Genomic DNA, 16,981 nt, shown 5'->3' with positions numbered 1-16,981 from the left:
TAAAATCTACAATCTCATCAATCTTGCCACGCAGTCCGTTGCAGTTTAACTGCAAGAACGATACACTTCCCGGCACTGGCCTGGCAATAGTAGGGCTAGGGTGCTGTTGCATTAATTGCCGTACGGGAGAGGCCGGGGGGGTCACATAGTCCGACGACGGCGACGCTTGTGACCCACTGCTGGCTATGTTCGCACAGCACCTAGCGACATAGCCAGTATGACTATACTCCCGTAGCGAAGTTAGGCCAGAGCAAGAACGGAAATGTACCCACTCCAAGCACCGGTTACACCTCACCGACACTAACCGATGATGAGGGCGGTTCTGGCAAACGGAACAGAACCAGGGTCCGGGGTTCTTTTCAATTCCGGCACGGACCAGAAGCGTACGGAGAAGGCACTCCGGGATGTGCCTCTCCCATGACGAAAAAAGACGAACACGTACACTGAGGCGGCAGCCCTTGCCGATGAAGATTCCATCGGGTCAATCCGGTGCGTACAACCGGCTGCCCACCACTGGACATTTGTTCTGATGTTCTCGCCGGGATCTTAAACCAAGCGTTCAGCATCAAAGGCGCACAAGCTAACCTCTGTCCCACGAAAGCCTTTCTCGCACAGATAAGGGTTCACTGATTCTGTATCACAATCTGCGCTGAATAGCCAGCTGATGGCCCGGGCTCCAGCAGAGCCTGAAAATCTTTCCCATGGATCGAAGAAGCTCCTTGCATCTTCTAACCATTCTCGGCCTTATATAGCATTTTCCCTTTTAGGGGAAATCAGTACCGCCGCGGCCACTGTTGCCCAGAGCCTATAATTGATTATTCGCCAAACCACCACCATTCAGTGCACCGTCCTTGGCCCAAGTTCCCAACTCCTTTCTATCGAGATGAGACGGGAATAGAGCGTATTCAATCTCCTTTTGACAGCTTTCGCTTCCTGGTGAAAAGTACTAGATAAGACTTTCTGGGGTAAAAGTCAATGCCAGACGAGGACCGTTATAGTACAACGAAATCGACCACCCTCTCCTTCTCGAGTGACCTGAGAATGCCATTGAAGTCACAAATGTGATAAACCCCTTCCCAGCGGAGTCACAATCGTCCTAATCGCCCTTTCCGCCAGCGATGCGTTGATAATTCCGACTCTCAGCATCGTATCAACTCATTTCATTAATAGAGGGGGCATTCTCATGATGTTGGATTAGAGACTGAGTGACCTATAGTTCTTGGGGAGGGAATGGCTCGGTTACATTCGTGACTCAGCATACTTTGCATATTATGTGCACAAGAGAGCGGACAAAACAGGGCATGCAACTACACTGAAATAAGTTTCCTCTCTGTCGCGTACACATTATTATGAGAGTTGTTATGAATGTTTTTGTTTTCCAAAATGTTCAAAGCCCAAATGAGTCTTAATGAATTACAATAAAAGTATATTAATTAACTATGTCGTTCCAGTATACAGATTTTTGGCCCCATACTTACCTTCAGTTTCAACGAAGCCACCACATCTAAACTCATAATAACCGCTGTCATCCAAAATACAATGGTATAGTCCTTCTCCACTCCATTCGACATATTATCCACCAAAGCTCCGGAAAGTAAAGAAACAACACCCCAACCGATTGAGCCAAATAACCGCTGCTTGCCATACAGATGTCCACGATCTCCCAAAATACCAAAGCATATCGCATCTCCAATGCTAACAACAGCAGCCATACCTATCCAGGAGATTATCAGCATGCCAAAGAACCACCAAAATTGATATAAGCCCATGGCTGATGAGGTACTTATCACAGGACTATCAGCCAATTTACTAGCCAAAAAGGCATCATTGCAATCCATGGCACAGGTAGTATTGAAATAGGGCTTATCCTTGGGACAATACATGTTAACAGTACTGCCATTAATGGTGCCCTTAATGTGGGGTACACTGAAAAACATGCAGCCTACATTGCTGGTTTCATTTTTCTCCACCAACAAATTATTCAGAGTGGTGGTTATATTCACACTTGTCGTTGTGTTTGAAGGACATGTGGTGGAGTTTTTAAGCCAATCCTGGCATATAATGTCCCACATATATGGTTGGGTTTGACAATGTAGCTTGCATTGCAAGGTTTTATCTGTGTATTGACGTTCAATCTCATTCAGGGTACACTGGTCGCCGGTGCAAAAGTTTATATTCGCCTCACCACTATGACAATGGAATGTGACGGAAGGTGGTGTCCGTGGTATGGCAGGAGTAAACATTATAAGGAAGAAGGCAACTGCTGTTAATATTTCACCCATGATGAATAGCGTACGATGGCGTTGGTAACTATGGAAGAAGGAGTATGAAACAAAAACAAAAACAGTATGCGTACTATTAGAAATTACAATAACACCACAATTTGGGTTGTATTAGGAGGTTTGTGAATGGTTATATGGTAAATATTTTGAACACGAACCATGCAACAGTTTGGCGCTGTCTGCCATGTCGTCATGGCCGTTCGTTCAAACAATCGTGAATATGTGAAATTGCTTAAGCCGCTATTACACGCCATGTAGTTGTCTTATGACATGCCACTTTTGTAATTCACATGTTATTGAAAATGTTTGTCAAATTGCCAATTTACATACGATTCATCATTTTTGCTATCACACCTGTATGTCATTTTCGTATGACATAACCTAAAAATGTGAGCAAATCTGTTTTTTTTTTACGCGTACAAATTGTCAAAGTTGTGAGAAAGGTGCTTAAACCATAAAATTGTGAAAACAATTTAATTTGAGATTGCTTTTATTCGACTGACAACAAAAACAGCTGATTTCGTTATGTTTTTGTCAGAAGGAATAGAACACGCTCTAAACTAACAAATTACATGTGCTATTTTGAAAAGTGATTTTCATATGTTAGTTTCATTTGCATCACACGACATGTACAACTCTGCATGTGCTAAATTTGACATGTCATAAGACACCTACATAGCATGTAATAGAGCCTTTAGGAAACGTAAAAACTCTGTATGGTAAGTAGTTTTTCACATACGATATGGAAACAAGGTGGTCATATATTAGAATATATGACCCAACAACTATTGATGTGGTACACACATTATTTCTCCATTCAGTATTTTCCTGCTATGTCAACGTGTTTTATCGAACATAGTATTTACTCCAAAAATCCAAATGACACTTTAAAGCGGTGTCGTGCTTTAAGTATTGGAGATTAAATAAATTTAAAAAAAAAACATGTCAATGAGGTATCATTTAGTCATGTTAACATGTGCTCTAGCAAAAACTTAATTTTATCCTGACCAGGGCTGCGGAGTCGAGCAAAGTTTTACTCGACTCCGACTCCAGAAAGATTGCTCGACTCCGAGCACTTAATTTTTTTAACAACATTTTTTTTACAAAAAGAATTTGAATTAAAAAAGTCTTTTTATTTCCTAAACTAATATGCTTAAGAGAACATAATAATTTTCTTAATGTTCTATGACCATTTAGCGAAGAAAAGTGGATTTTAATGACGTTGACATAAAACCGCACCTGCTGTCAAAAGTTGTTTGCTTATTGCCATTAATACTTTTTTTATATCGAAACCATCAAATGCAACAAGACTTTTAGACGGTTTCCAGAAGTCTCACCCCTAAGAATTTTTCGAAAATTTTTTGTTTGATTTTTCGACAAAACAATTCTCCCCCAAAACATGACATTAATGACGGGGAAAAAATTTTTATACCCAACCACTGTACCACAACTTAGTGCACTTGTTTGTCACGCTCAAAAGGAAGAGAGCTGGGCCCATTGATAAGTGTACCTGGACTCCAAAACACGTTCTGATTCGATTGGTACAGGGTATTACAACTTAGTGCATTTGCTTGTAACACCCAGAAGGATGGGCGCTAGAACCATTGGTAAGTGTGCCGATGGACTCAGAATAGCTTTCTAATTCGATTTAGCTATGTCCGTCAATAGTCTTGTTTGAACCGTTGGGTGGAGCGGAGCTTTTGTTATTTCGCTTCGCATGCATTTTATTTCTAAAGGCTGGTACTATGTTCTTTTTTGCGGAAAAATTTCCTAAAATCGTTCTTACGGTGGTTTGAAAAGGTTACCACATTTGATTTTTTGGGGTTTTTTTGGCCAAAATGTTTCCATTTACATGTAAAAATTACTATGGAATCAAACAATTTATCAGCTGCTTACGCCCTCCGAACATTTGGAAGTGACTTTCTCAATCGCTCCCAGAATTGTCACTTTTTAGCCTCTTTTGTATGATAGTTTGTAGAGACTTTATGATTTTAAACAACAACATACATTACTATCGGAATTCTATCATTCGTGTTTCGCTAATTAGTTTCTCACAATCAACTGTTATTGTTACAAATTTAAAAATAGATTTTTTGTTGTTGTTTTGGATGCTAACTCGAAATCGGTTCAGAATTAGATATAGCTCCCATATATATGTTCATCAGATTTTGGGGCGATTGTGAGGCGTACGCTGTGCTACGCGCCTTTCTTCATAACAGAGGGCTAAGTAAACATACATTATCTTGTGTCTATGTTCAAACTGTAATAACTATGTTTGACATTTGACAACATTATTGCAAATTACCCAAAATCTGATGAACATATATATGGGAGCTATATCTAATTCTGAACCGATTTCAAGCAAACTTCTCAGATAATGTGGCAGTCGTCGAGGAAAGCGTTGTGCAGAATTTTGGCAAGGTTGGTCAATTAATGCGCTTGCAGAGGCTCATGGGAAGAAAATCTGTCGATATACATATATGACAGCTATATCTAAATCTGAATTCTATGAAATTCACCAGTAATTCGAGAGTTGTTTCTCCACCTAAGTGCCGGTATCTGTTAGACGCGAAAGCCGGGCAATGACAAAGGAAATGCTCCAACGTCTCATCATCTTCCCCGCATGCACTACACATGCTATCACTTGCCGCACCGATTTTAAATAAGTGAGCTCGTAGTCCTATGTGTCCCGTTATGATACCAATAGCTATACTGACCTCCTTCTTGCTTCCTTTCAGTAATAGCCTCATCTTCTCACGATCTGGATCCCCCCTTAGGATTTTCGCCGTCCTACCGACCGTTTCGCTGTTCCACAATGTTGCATGTGCATTCGTCGCCCACTCCATTAACTCGGTCTGCGTCGATTCGAAAGGCTTCGGGCTAACCAAGTTTATTGACGGCAGTCCTCTGGCCTTCACCGCCAAATCGTCTGCCCTTTTATTTTCCCTTACTCCGTTAAGGCCCGCCACCCAGACGATGCGGATTTTCCCAACCTCAGAGAAGGCGTTAATCTCCTTCTTACACTGCAAGATTGTTCGTAACCTTATCGTCCTATGTTAAGACAACATGTTCTCTGAACCTGTTGTATGGTCCTTATGTTGCACTTTTTTTCCATAGCAATCCGCCGAACTACTGAGGCGTAAGTAAGTATTGGTCTAATCACGCTCCTGTAGAGCCAGTGGACTATCCTAGTATTCAGGCCCAATTTCGAGCCTACGGCCCGTCTACATCTTCGACTTCCTCGTGAACAGGCATATTTCAGTCATCTCTGGGTTAACATTCAGACCTCTGGATCTAGCCCAGTCATTTGCCATATGCAGGAGCCTTTCGGTCCTTCTGCATAGATCGTTCGGATCCTTACCCCTTAGAAGTATTATAAAATCGTCTGCGTAACAGACGGGTTCAAATATCTCCTCAGTCAGCCTCCGTTATAGCTCATTTATGGTGGTCCCCCATATGAGTGGCGATAAAATGCCCCCCTGTGCCACTTTCTCCTTTATATCTATGCCATTGGACACACAATTTATCCACCTATTCCTTAGCATATGGTTTATCCAGTCTCTAAGGACCGGGTCCACCCGGTACTGGTCTAAAGATTGGATCAGTGTGTCGGTCCGCACATTGTTAAAAGCCCCCTCGATGTCAATGCATACCGCCAGTGTATACGTTTTGGCATCGAAGGATTCTTATATTTTATGCACAACCTCGTGCAGGGCAGTCTTCACCGACGTTCCCTTGACATAGGCATGCTGTTTGTATGTGAGCAGTTCGCTAGATGTCATATTCTTTATCATGGTGTCCATAATACGTTCCATGGTTTTGAGTAGAAAGGACGTAAGGCTTATGGGTTCGTAGGCCTTTGGTGTCGCATAACTTGCCTTGCCGGGCTTAGGTATACACACCACCCTTGCCTCCTGCCAGGCTTTCGGAGTATATGAAAGCCCCAGGCACGCTGTGAAAATTTTGGCCAGATAAGGCGACAGATAGTCTACCTCTTTTAGTAGTAACGCCGGAAATATTCCATCAAGTCCCGGTGACTTAAATGGTTTGAAGCTCCCCAAGGATTGCTTCACCACAAATTCCGTTATTATTAACCTACGATCAACGTCATTATTCCAAAATTCTGGTGTCTCCGTAAGTCCCGTCATATCCTGTGGAAAATGGATTTTCATCAAAAGCCTCAACATGTCCTCCGTTGTCTCTGCTCTCACTCCCATATCGTCTACTAAAGTTTCAGTTTGGACATGGGTTTTGGAGAGAAACTTTTTTAACTTGGCGGCGTGATTAACGCTATCGACCTGTTCGCAGAAAAGCTTCCAGGATGCACGTTTTGCCGCTCTGGTAATCTTATTGTATTCCTTGAGCCGTGTGTAATACACATCCCAATAAACTTCTGCTTTTTTACGACGTGCTCTGTTAAAAAGTCTGTGGACCTCTTTCCCAATATTGCGAATCTCTCCGGTCATCCAGGGTTTTTCTTGGAATGATTTCCTTTCCCGAAAAGGACAACTATCTTCGAAGAATCCCACCAGTGCAGTCGTAATCCTGTTGACACTTCGTCAATCTCTTCTATGCTTGGATAATTTAAATTAACTTGCCCAAGTCTTCTTCTGAGTAGCCTTCCGAATTTTGTCCAGTTGGTTTTCAACTTATTCCGGAAGCTTATCGGATTCGGCGCTGGCAGTGCTATTCTAAACCTAATGTAGCGATGGTCAGAGAGAGAGTGTTCCATGGAGACCTCAGTGATCAGATTTTCCGAACATATCGCCACATCTAATACCTCCTCCCTAATCCTATTAACAAAGGTAGCGGTGTTACCAATATTAAGTGTTATAAGGTCATCAGTATTCAAGAACTCTGCCAGGGCTTGGCCCCGTTTATTAGTGTTGGCGCTACCCCACGAAATGTGGTGAGAGTTCGCATCGCACCCTAGTACCTCGTTTCCTGTCTGTCTTACTTTCCTCACCAGCCGTTGCAGCTCCGACGTGGGTGGCGGCGTCGGAGATTCGAAAGGCAGATAAAGTGATGCCAGGTATGCTCCACCGTCTCCCTGTCTCACCACTGTTGCATCCGACGTTGACAACTCTGGGGAAAATATATAATTCAAATATTTATGACAAAAAACGCAGGTCCTCAGCCGAGTACCAGTGTTAGCATAGAATAATTGGTAGTTGATATGGTTCAGTCCAGAGACTTTGTTCCGGGTCGTCTATGGCTCCTGAATTAAGGTAATATGAATCTTGTCCTTGCTGATTTTCTCCATCAGAGCGTGTGTAGCAGTCTCGCTCCGGTGGAGGTTTGTCTTGATTACCTCAATCATTGGTCCACCAGTAAATGGACATCTTGAGAGTAGGTGATGATCTCATCGTCTGCTCCCTGTTCTTTAGACTGCATGGACTTTCCTGACACGGCACTGCCTGATGTCATCGTTTTAGGTTCATTGCCTAGTCTAGTCTTCTGACTTTTTATGAAGTCAATAATGGTTCCATCGTCGGGACTCTTTTCGTTAAAATTAATTGGGTTTCCATTCCCTGTTCTGTCTGGTGTTTCAATACTAGGATATTTGCATCTTAGCCTTCCAAATCTTAAGTAAATGGGCTTCTTGGTAGTTGGTGATGGTACCATCATCGGCTCCCAGTTCGTTGGGTTGCATTGAGTCTCCTGTAGCTGCGCTGCCTAATGTTTCAATATTAGGATCTTTACCTATCCCAGTATTCCGAATCTTTAAGTCGGTGATGGGTCCGTCGTTGGGTTGCTGTTTCTTAGGCTGTGTTGGGCTTCTCGCCCTGCACTGCCTGATATTTTAGTATTAGGATCATTGCTTCTCCTGGTCTTTCCAATATTGAGAGATGCGGTGATTGTCTCGTGCGTCGCAAATTTACTGCTCCATCCCTTAATGAAGACCATAGCGTTTGTGAGCTGGGGGATATCCATCTTTCTCACCAGGTCGAGCTTTGCGCCCTCCCAGGGAGCGTGAATACCTCTGACGAGCTGTTTGACGGTATCAATACATTCTGCCGTCGCAAAACGCAGCGTAAAGATGTCCTCTCTAAACTCGCAGCTCATCATTTGTATGGGTGGACCCTCTATAGAGTTCCACATATGTTCAAAAATCCGCTCGTTAACCAGATCCTTCACTTGGGACCTATGATCTGGTGGAATCATACCGGATGTACAACCGATATGTCAGCTCATCTCTGTTGTGCTTCCCTACCACTCTGGCGTAAGAGGGCGGCTCCTTACCATTCTCAGCGACCATCTTCCCTATCCGTGATGGCTGTGGGCTTTTGGAAGTCACAGTCCTCCATGAAGACTCAGGGGCCGTGCGCGCTTCCTTCATTCCTGTTCCAACTTTTTCCACCTCCGCAGGACACAGTCTCCATTGCGGGATGGCTGGCTTGGTTTTCCCAGAGTACTTGAAAGCGGTGAGCCCTTTTTCTTCTTCAGTATTCTATCAGTGTTATGCTCTTCGGGAGATCTGATTCTTTTTCTAGCTTCCGTGGAAGTCCTTGGTATGTCAGTTCTATCCCTTCCAGCATCCTGCACTTTTGCCCGATTACGATGCCGGTACATACTCCTCTGTCTCCTTCGTCGTGCATCGGATCGCTTTCTCGGTCTGTTTGTGAGCTTAGCAAAGCCATCGCTCACTTCTGCTGTCATCCCGATGCCCTCATCTCTCGATTCGGCTGCGATGACTGTTTCATTGACACAGTCGCTGTCTGAATAAACACCACCTTTCCTTAAAGGCTGTGGACGAACTGTGCATCCCTCCGGTTTATCCGTCTCTTCCTCATTTATTAGTCTGACGACTAGTTGTGCGCTTGAAGCATTACTCTCGACTACAGGTGCCAAGGCACCCACACCTATAGGAGGGGAGGACAACACGCTACGGTCTGACGCCACCACCGCAAATGTTGAGTCTTTGGAGTCCATTTCCAGCCTACTCCAAAAGGCTTTAAAATTTGTTTTTTCGTAATAGGTAGTACCTATTCCGAGATACGAATATATATTTATTTTTTCTTTGACGAGCGAAATAAAAACACGTCCGCTTCACTCAACGGCTACCAGATACTTAAAACAGTTAAAATTCTACAAAATCTAATTATTTTAACAAATAAATTCTGCACTTTTCGCATTATTTATTAATACGAAGGGTGGGTTTTGGTTGATATTACAACAATATACATGGATTTCAGTACGACCCACACACTCACATTTGTGTGTACCCATGCACGTAAGCAGCTGATCAATTGTTTGATGCCATATTAGTTTTTATATGTTAATACCCTCCAAACATTTTCTATCGTGCGAGTTACTAAATCTGCACTCAAGGAAGTTGAAAACAATCTCAGGCGATATCATTTTTTACACTAATTAGTGTCTCGATACGGGAGAAAACGTGCCACTTGGCGATATATACCCATGAGTGACTAAATGGGGACTAAAAAAAGTTTAAAATTCGATTATCAACGTCATTAATAAAAATAAATACTTTTTTTTGCCTGATGTTTTTTTTTTTACCTGTTAGAGTGAGCCTTATTTTTATTTCTCTTTCTAATTTATTTCTTTTGCAAATCATGATTAATAATCGAAGATTTTATTTGCAAAGATTTTCCCTGACTGGGATTTGAACAGCCAACCTTACGATTGTGAGGCGTATGCTTTCCCTCTGTGCTACCCGCCTTTCTTCTTTACAGGAGGCTAAGTAAACATATATTCACTTGTGTGGAGTTTTTTGAGTTAGAGTTAAAAAAACAACAAAAAATCTATTTTTAAATTTGAAACAATAACAGTTAATTATGAGAAATTAATTAGTGAAACATGAATGATAGAATTCCGACAGTAATGTGTTTTGTTGTTGTAAATCTTCAAATTTCTACAAACTATCATACAAAAGGTCCTAAAAAGTGACTATTCTGGGAGGGAGTGAGAAAGTCACTTCCAAATGTTTGGATTTGAAGATTTACAACAACAAAACACATTACTGTCGGAATTCTATCAGTCATGTTTCACTAATTAATTTCTCATAATTAACTGTTATGGCTACAAAAATAGATGGCTAAAAATAGATTTTTTGTTGTTGTTTTGGACGCTAACTCAAAAAACCCCAAACAAGAGAATGTATGTTAACTTAGCCTTCTGTAATGAAGAAAGGCCGGTAGCACAGAGGGATAGCATACGCCTCACAATCGTAAGGTTAGCTGCTCAAATCCCAGTGAGGGAAAATCATTGGAAATAAAATCTTCGATTATTAATCATGATTTGGAAAAGAAATAAATTAGAAAGAGAAATAAAAATAAGCCTCACTCTAAAAGGTAAAAAAACATAAGGCAAATAAAAATTTATTTTTATCAATGACGTTGATAATCGAATTTTACACTTTTTTAGTCCCTATTTAGTCACTCATGGGTATATATCGCCAAGTGGCACGTTTTCTCCCGTACCGAGACACTAATTAGAGTGAAAAATGATATCGCCTGAGATTGTTTTCAACTTCCTTGAGTGCAGATTTAGTGACTCGCACGATAGAAAATGTTTGGAGGGTGGCAACATTTTGGCCAATGGCAACATTTTGTCAAACCACCGAAAGAACGATATTCGGAAATTTTTCCGCAAAAAAGAACGTAGTGCCAGCCTTAAGTCGTTAGACGCAAACCTCTGATCTTCCCACAATCAAAAAGGTGTATGGGCAAAATGGCTTAAACTCGGCGTTATGACTTAAAAAGCAAAAATGCATATGCTGAAACAGTTTTTTCTATTACACGAAATGTTCAAATTAAATTAAGAAAACAAATTTTTCTATAAATCTTATAATTAGCTTGAAGACTTTTTTTGGAAAATGCAATATAATTTGGGTGTATTTAAGGACAAATGATTCGAAATTTGGGGACAAGAAGGAAAAGTCAACAATAGTTCTAAATTTTATGCAAATTTGACTTGAACAGTACTCTGAAACACTTACATCCACATAATTTCACGAGATCTCAGTGTATTGACATCTGAGAGTCACTAGAAATCGAGCTTCCGTGAAACAACATCAACATCAAGAATCTATAAAAAAGAAACCGGTGCTTATGGAATTCGGCCAACCAATGAACGCATAAAAGAAACAGGAACTCTTCGATCAGTTACAACTTTTGATGGAAAGAAAAAAGCATTTTGCTTTTTATTCGAAATTTTGGGACCAGAAAGACGAAACATCAGAATGACATACGTTTAAGTATACCAATTATTGCATTTTTATAAACACACAAAAAAATGTGTTTGGTCGGTTTGAATGTTTCAACAAAAAAAAACATTAAATTCTCAACATTTTTTAGAATAAACAAATTAAATGTTGTTGCGCCCTCTAGCGGCTCAAGAAGTCACGATCCAAGATCAGTTTATATGGCAGCAGGGGAAGGGAAATTTTTCTTAGAAAAACACTTTTCGCTATATTTTTTTTAGTGAAAATGTTATTGATGTGTTGTCATTGAAATTCAAAAAAAAGTTTATTTAAAATTTTGTCTTTAAAAAAATGACATTAAAATTTTGTCTCCAGGTAATAATTTCATAAAAATTTTGTCTTTTGCACATGACATTAAAATTTTGTCATTAGAAAAAAATCTCATTGAAATTTTGTCTTTAAAGAAAATTGTATTAAAATTTTGTCTTTAGAAAAATTTAAGAAAAACATCAATAAAATGTTGTTCTTAAAAATTTCTTTCAGATATTACCTTAAAAAATGTCCTTAAAATGTTGTGTTTAGAAAATCTATATATATTAAAATGAATTTGTGTTAGTTTGTATGTTTGTAGGTTTGTTAATTTGTTTGTTCCGTATAGACTCAAAAACGGCTAAACCGATTTCTTTGAAATTTTTACTAAATGTGGGGAGTGGTTGTTAGCTATTGTAAATAATTTTTTGATAACGCAAGGAGGGCGGATTACGGTTACCGTTACCCCAAAAACACCACTTAAAATCAAAAGTGGACCGATAGAGATTATATGGGTTTCAAATGAAAGTTATTGGGAGAGTAGAATACGAAAATGGTATTCAAAATTAGAATCAAGTATGCGAGGGGTCGTCCAACACCAAAAACACCCCTAAACAAACATATTGGACGTACATATCCATATAGGACTCTAATGAATGGTATTCAGGAGTAGACTACGAATATGACATAAAAAATGATTCCCAAGTAATTGGGGAACTCCACATCCATATGGGAATATGGGCGATCATAGCTAGATGAGACTCAAATTAAAGGCATTTGGTAGCAAATTATGAATATGACATTAAGCTTTGTGTCCAAGAATCTAGGTGGTGCTTTACCTCCTAAATTCGCCTCCACTTGGTTATTTGACCCATTAAAACAAGGGGGGGATTAAGTGATAGATATTTTAGAAATTAGTGCGCCATCCAAATTTGTGCTCAAGTGGTAGATGGAGTGAGGCGCACAATCCTCCTAAGCCGCATTTCATATATTATTTTTAATTCCTTTTTTTGGGTAGCATAAGGGGAGGGGAATTGCTCTCTGAAATGTCCTTTCATTTGAGTACAATATATTCTCGGTTATACTACATGACAGTTGGCGTTGTATTTATTGGGAGGAGAGGGCCGGTCCCCCCGACGCTAAGAACCAAACGACTATTCATTTGAGTATTTTTTTGTCGCGATCTACTTGTTCTGCGGGATGGTAGGACGTGACCCAGATGCTTGAATCCTTATGCCAATATTAGATTCGAAATAAACTGTCGTAGACATTTTTTTTAATTAACGTATTATCCCCTTCGAACTTCACGTCCTTTTGAATGGTATTTAGTGGGTGGGCCGGTCCCAGACTCTGTCCGAAATGTGTATACCAGATTCGTAGTCAACAACCAAAGTCCTTTCATTCGATAACCATTTTGTGACGTTGGACATAAACTCCCGTTTTGGGGGTTTTTGGGGTTGGGGAGGCCCGGTAGACACCTTGGACCAAATTCTTATAACAGATGTGTACTCAGCTTCCAAATATCTTTCGTTTGATATCCATATTGTCCCAATCGGTAAATATGTCCTGTTAAGGGGTTTTGGGGGATGGGGAGGCGCCTCAGACACCAAGGAATATATTTTTATATCAGCATTGGACTCTACCTTTAAATAGCTTTCATTTGATATCCATATTGCCCCAATCGGTAAATTTGTTCTCAGACACCAAAAAATACACTAAAAATTGAATTTTTGTGTTAGATTTGTATTTTACTTTTGAATACCTAGCCATACTGCCCAAATCAGTAAAAGTGTCCTGTTGGATGGGGGGGGGGGGGGGGGGGAAACCCCCTACACTTAGGGTTACATTTTAATGCGAAAGTTCGAACTCTGCTCTTTAATTTGACACCCATATTGCCCAAAGCGGTGAAAGTGTCCTTTTGGGCCTTTTTTGGGAGAAGGGGACTATCCCGAAAATTAAGAGTGAAATATGTATACCAAATCCGTACTCTACCCTTAAATACCTTTCATTTAATACCCATATTGTCCCAAACGGTAAACATGTCCGCCCGGATGGGTTTTGGGATGGTGGGTTTTTTGACCCAAAAATTTTATACCAATTTCGTGTTTTTGGGATAGCATAAGGTGACATACAAAATTTCGCTTAAATCGGTGCACGCATCTCGGAGATCTGGCGTTTTTGAAAAGATGGAATATGGGGGAGGGTCTGCCCTCCCCTTTGGATATCAAAACCTATTTTCACCGGAGGATAAAACTCTATCATCTTCAACTCGTTCATGAAAATCGGTTCATCCGTTTTTGAGTCCATACGGAATAGATAAACAAACAAACAACGAAAGCGCAACAATTTAATTTTTATATAATAGAAAGATGAATTTGTATTTGTTAGTTTGTCTGTTCCGTATAGACTTAAAATTGGGTGAACCTATGTTCTTGCAATTTTCACAGATGGTACATAATGATCCCGTGGTGAAAATAGGGGGGCGTTTTCAGAAACGCCAGATCTTGGAGATGGGTGGCGCGACTTAAGCGAAAATTTTTTGTGCTCCCTTATGGTAACCTAAAAACAAAAATTTGGTAACCAAATTCCGGATGGGATACCTTGGGGGCCGCCTCACCTCCAAAACCTACCAAGTATATAGACCAATCAAGACAATATTCAAATGAAAGGTATTTGCGAGTAGAATACGAATCTGGTATCCAAATGTGGGACCAAGTTTCTGTGGTTCAAAACAACCCTCAAACAGGACTTATTTACTGACCATGGCAATATGGGGCTTATATAAAATGTATTTGAATGTAAAATACGTATCTGATGTCTTAATGTGGAGCCAAGTGATTGGGGTGCCGTCCCTCCCCAAAGAGGACAAATTTACGACCATAGCTGTATGGGGCTCAAATGAAAGGTCTTTGGGAGTAAAGCACGAATTTCCCGAATATAAATATTCGGGTAAATGTGTCTATGGGGCCACCCAACCTCCATAACACCACCCAAATAGGACGTTTTTACTGACTTGTGCAATATGGGACAATAATAAGAGGTATTTTAGAGTAGAGCAGGGATCTGATATAAATTTTCAGGGCCAATTCATTGAGTGGCCGCCACATGTTTGCCGACTATGGATATATGGGGCTCGAATAAGGGGAATTGGGAGTAGACCAAGAATCTGATATCAATAATCGGGAACAACTGCTTAGGGGACATCCCACCCCCGTAATAAACCCCAAATAGGACGTATTTACTCACCATGACAATTTGGGTCTTAAACAGAGTGATGCTCGATAGTTTTTAAAGCCCATACCCCAAATCGGATATATTCGCTGACTTTTGCAATAAGGGGTTTAAATGAAAGGTATTCGAGATTATAAAACGAATTTAGTATCCAATTATGAGGCCAATGGCAATATGGGGTTCAAATAAATGGTATTAGAGAGTAGAGCATGATGCTTATAAATTTTCAGGGCTATGTGTCTGGGGGATCACCTCACACACGAAAACCTCCCTAAATCGGAAATCATGAAAATATCGGGCTGAAATAAAGTCTTTTAAGAATGAAGTGGGTCCAACGTCCAAACTTAAATGACCTTAAACCCTCCGAGCGAATTCAGAGACCAATAAATTAAATTTTGTCAACAAATTGCATTGAAAAGTTGTTTTTGGAAAAATGTTATTAAAATCTTGTCTCTATGTAGAGTTTCGACCAAAACCCTTACATATTTTAGGAGGTATAGAGGAAATGCATGTACAAAATTTTGAGAAGATCGGTTGATAAATGCGCTTGCAAACGGTCTAGAAGTGAAAATCGAGCGAATAATATATTGGGTTGCCCAAAAAGTAATTGCGGATTTTTCATATAGTTGGCGTTGACAATTTTTTTTCACAGCTTTTGACTCTGTAATTGCATTCATTCTTCTGTCAGTTATCAGCAGTTACTTTTAGCTTGCTTTAGAAAAAAAGTGTAAAAAAAGTATATTTTATTAAAATTCATTCTAAGTTTTATTAAAAATGCATTTACTTTCTTTTAAAAAATCCGCAATTACTTTTTGGCCAACCCAATACATGGGAGCTATATAAATCTGAATCGGTTTCAATGAAGTCACTAGTGATCAGAATTAGTCATTAAAAAACCGTCGTTCCTAATTTCTCGAGAATCGGTTGAAAAATGACGATATTATTGCAATATAAGTCCAAATCGGACGAACATGTATATGGAAGCTATATCCAAATCTGAACCGATTTCTTCCAATTTCAAGGGGCTTTGTCCCTAGGCCAAAAAAAAGATGTATATTATAAATTTCTACACAAATGAACATGAACAGAACGACAGATGGACAGACACACACGCGGACAGACTACGCCGCTCTTTTGACATTTCTCTTCAGTAAGGTTTGCCATTTCATGATGGATGTGTATGTATGCGTCGCATGTTCGTGAATTGTGCTGAGCAACAACTTGAAAATGATTCAGATTTTCATCGAAAAATTAGGGGGTTTCTGGTTTCGATGACGCTCATTTCAGAATGAATGGCTTCGCCAATAAGCAAAATATACGTTATTGGTCAGACAGCAATCCACACGTACTCCATCCCGAAAATATACCTTTTAGTGCGGTTTATGGGCCGGCGGCGTCATTGGTCCGTACTCTTCCGTGATGATCAAGACCGGCACGTTATTGTGAATGGGAATCGCTGCCGACCAATGATAACAGCATATTTTTGGCCCCAGTAGGATGATATGGACTTGGAGGACATGTGGTTCCAACAGGACGGCGCCACAAGCCATACAGCAAATGTTACAATCAATTTATTGGAAATCAAGTTTAAGAACGTGTTATCTCAGGAAATGGTCCAGTCGATTAACCGCCCGTTCGTGCGATTTGACGTTGTTAGACTATTTCCTGTGGGGTTATGTCAAGTCTACGGTCTATGCCAACAAGACAGCGACAATTGATGAACTTCGTACGAATATCGAACGCGAAATTGCAAAACCGTCGAAAATTGGATTGAGCGTCTGGAATTCTGCAATCGTGCCCGTGGTCGCGATACAAAAGAAATGAAATCGAGTTCCACTCATAATGGCATCGTGCGTCCTTTCACAGCTTTCACAGAAATAAGGAATTTCATTGATATTCACAGCTGTTTTTGTTTTATTTTAAAAACAAAACTGTAGCGCTCTCACTGAAAAATCTGTTCGGTCGGGCCGAATCTTATATACCCTCCACCCTC

The 16,981-nt window shown here is 40.3% G+C and overlaps 1 protein-coding gene across 4 annotated transcripts in view; it reads right to left on the bottom strand.

The window, feature by feature from the left end:
• LOC106094442 (major facilitator superfamily domain-containing protein 6-A) overlaps positions 1 to 16,981 on the bottom strand; it is a 118,436-nt gene that overhangs the window by 22,694 nt on the left and 78,761 nt on the right. For all 4 annotated transcript variants that reach the window (XM_059362409.1, XM_059362413.1, XM_059362403.1 and 1 more), the window contains one exon: positions 1,479 to 2,310. In XM_059362409.1, coding sequence (XP_059218392.1) covers positions 1,479 to 2,310 — 832 coding nt within the window. The remainder of the gene's footprint in view (positions 1 to 1,478; positions 2,311 to 16,981) is intronic.

This window comes from Stomoxys calcitrans, chromosome 1 (assembly GCF_963082655.1).
Source record: "Stomoxys calcitrans chromosome 1, idStoCalc2.1, whole genome shotgun sequence".
In the NCBI taxonomy this organism is placed as follows: domain Eukaryota; kingdom Metazoa; phylum Arthropoda; class Insecta; order Diptera; family Muscidae; genus Stomoxys; species Stomoxys calcitrans.
The sequence above is the reverse complement of the archived record's forward strand: the minus strand, read 5'-3'. Positions and strand labels throughout refer to the sequence as shown.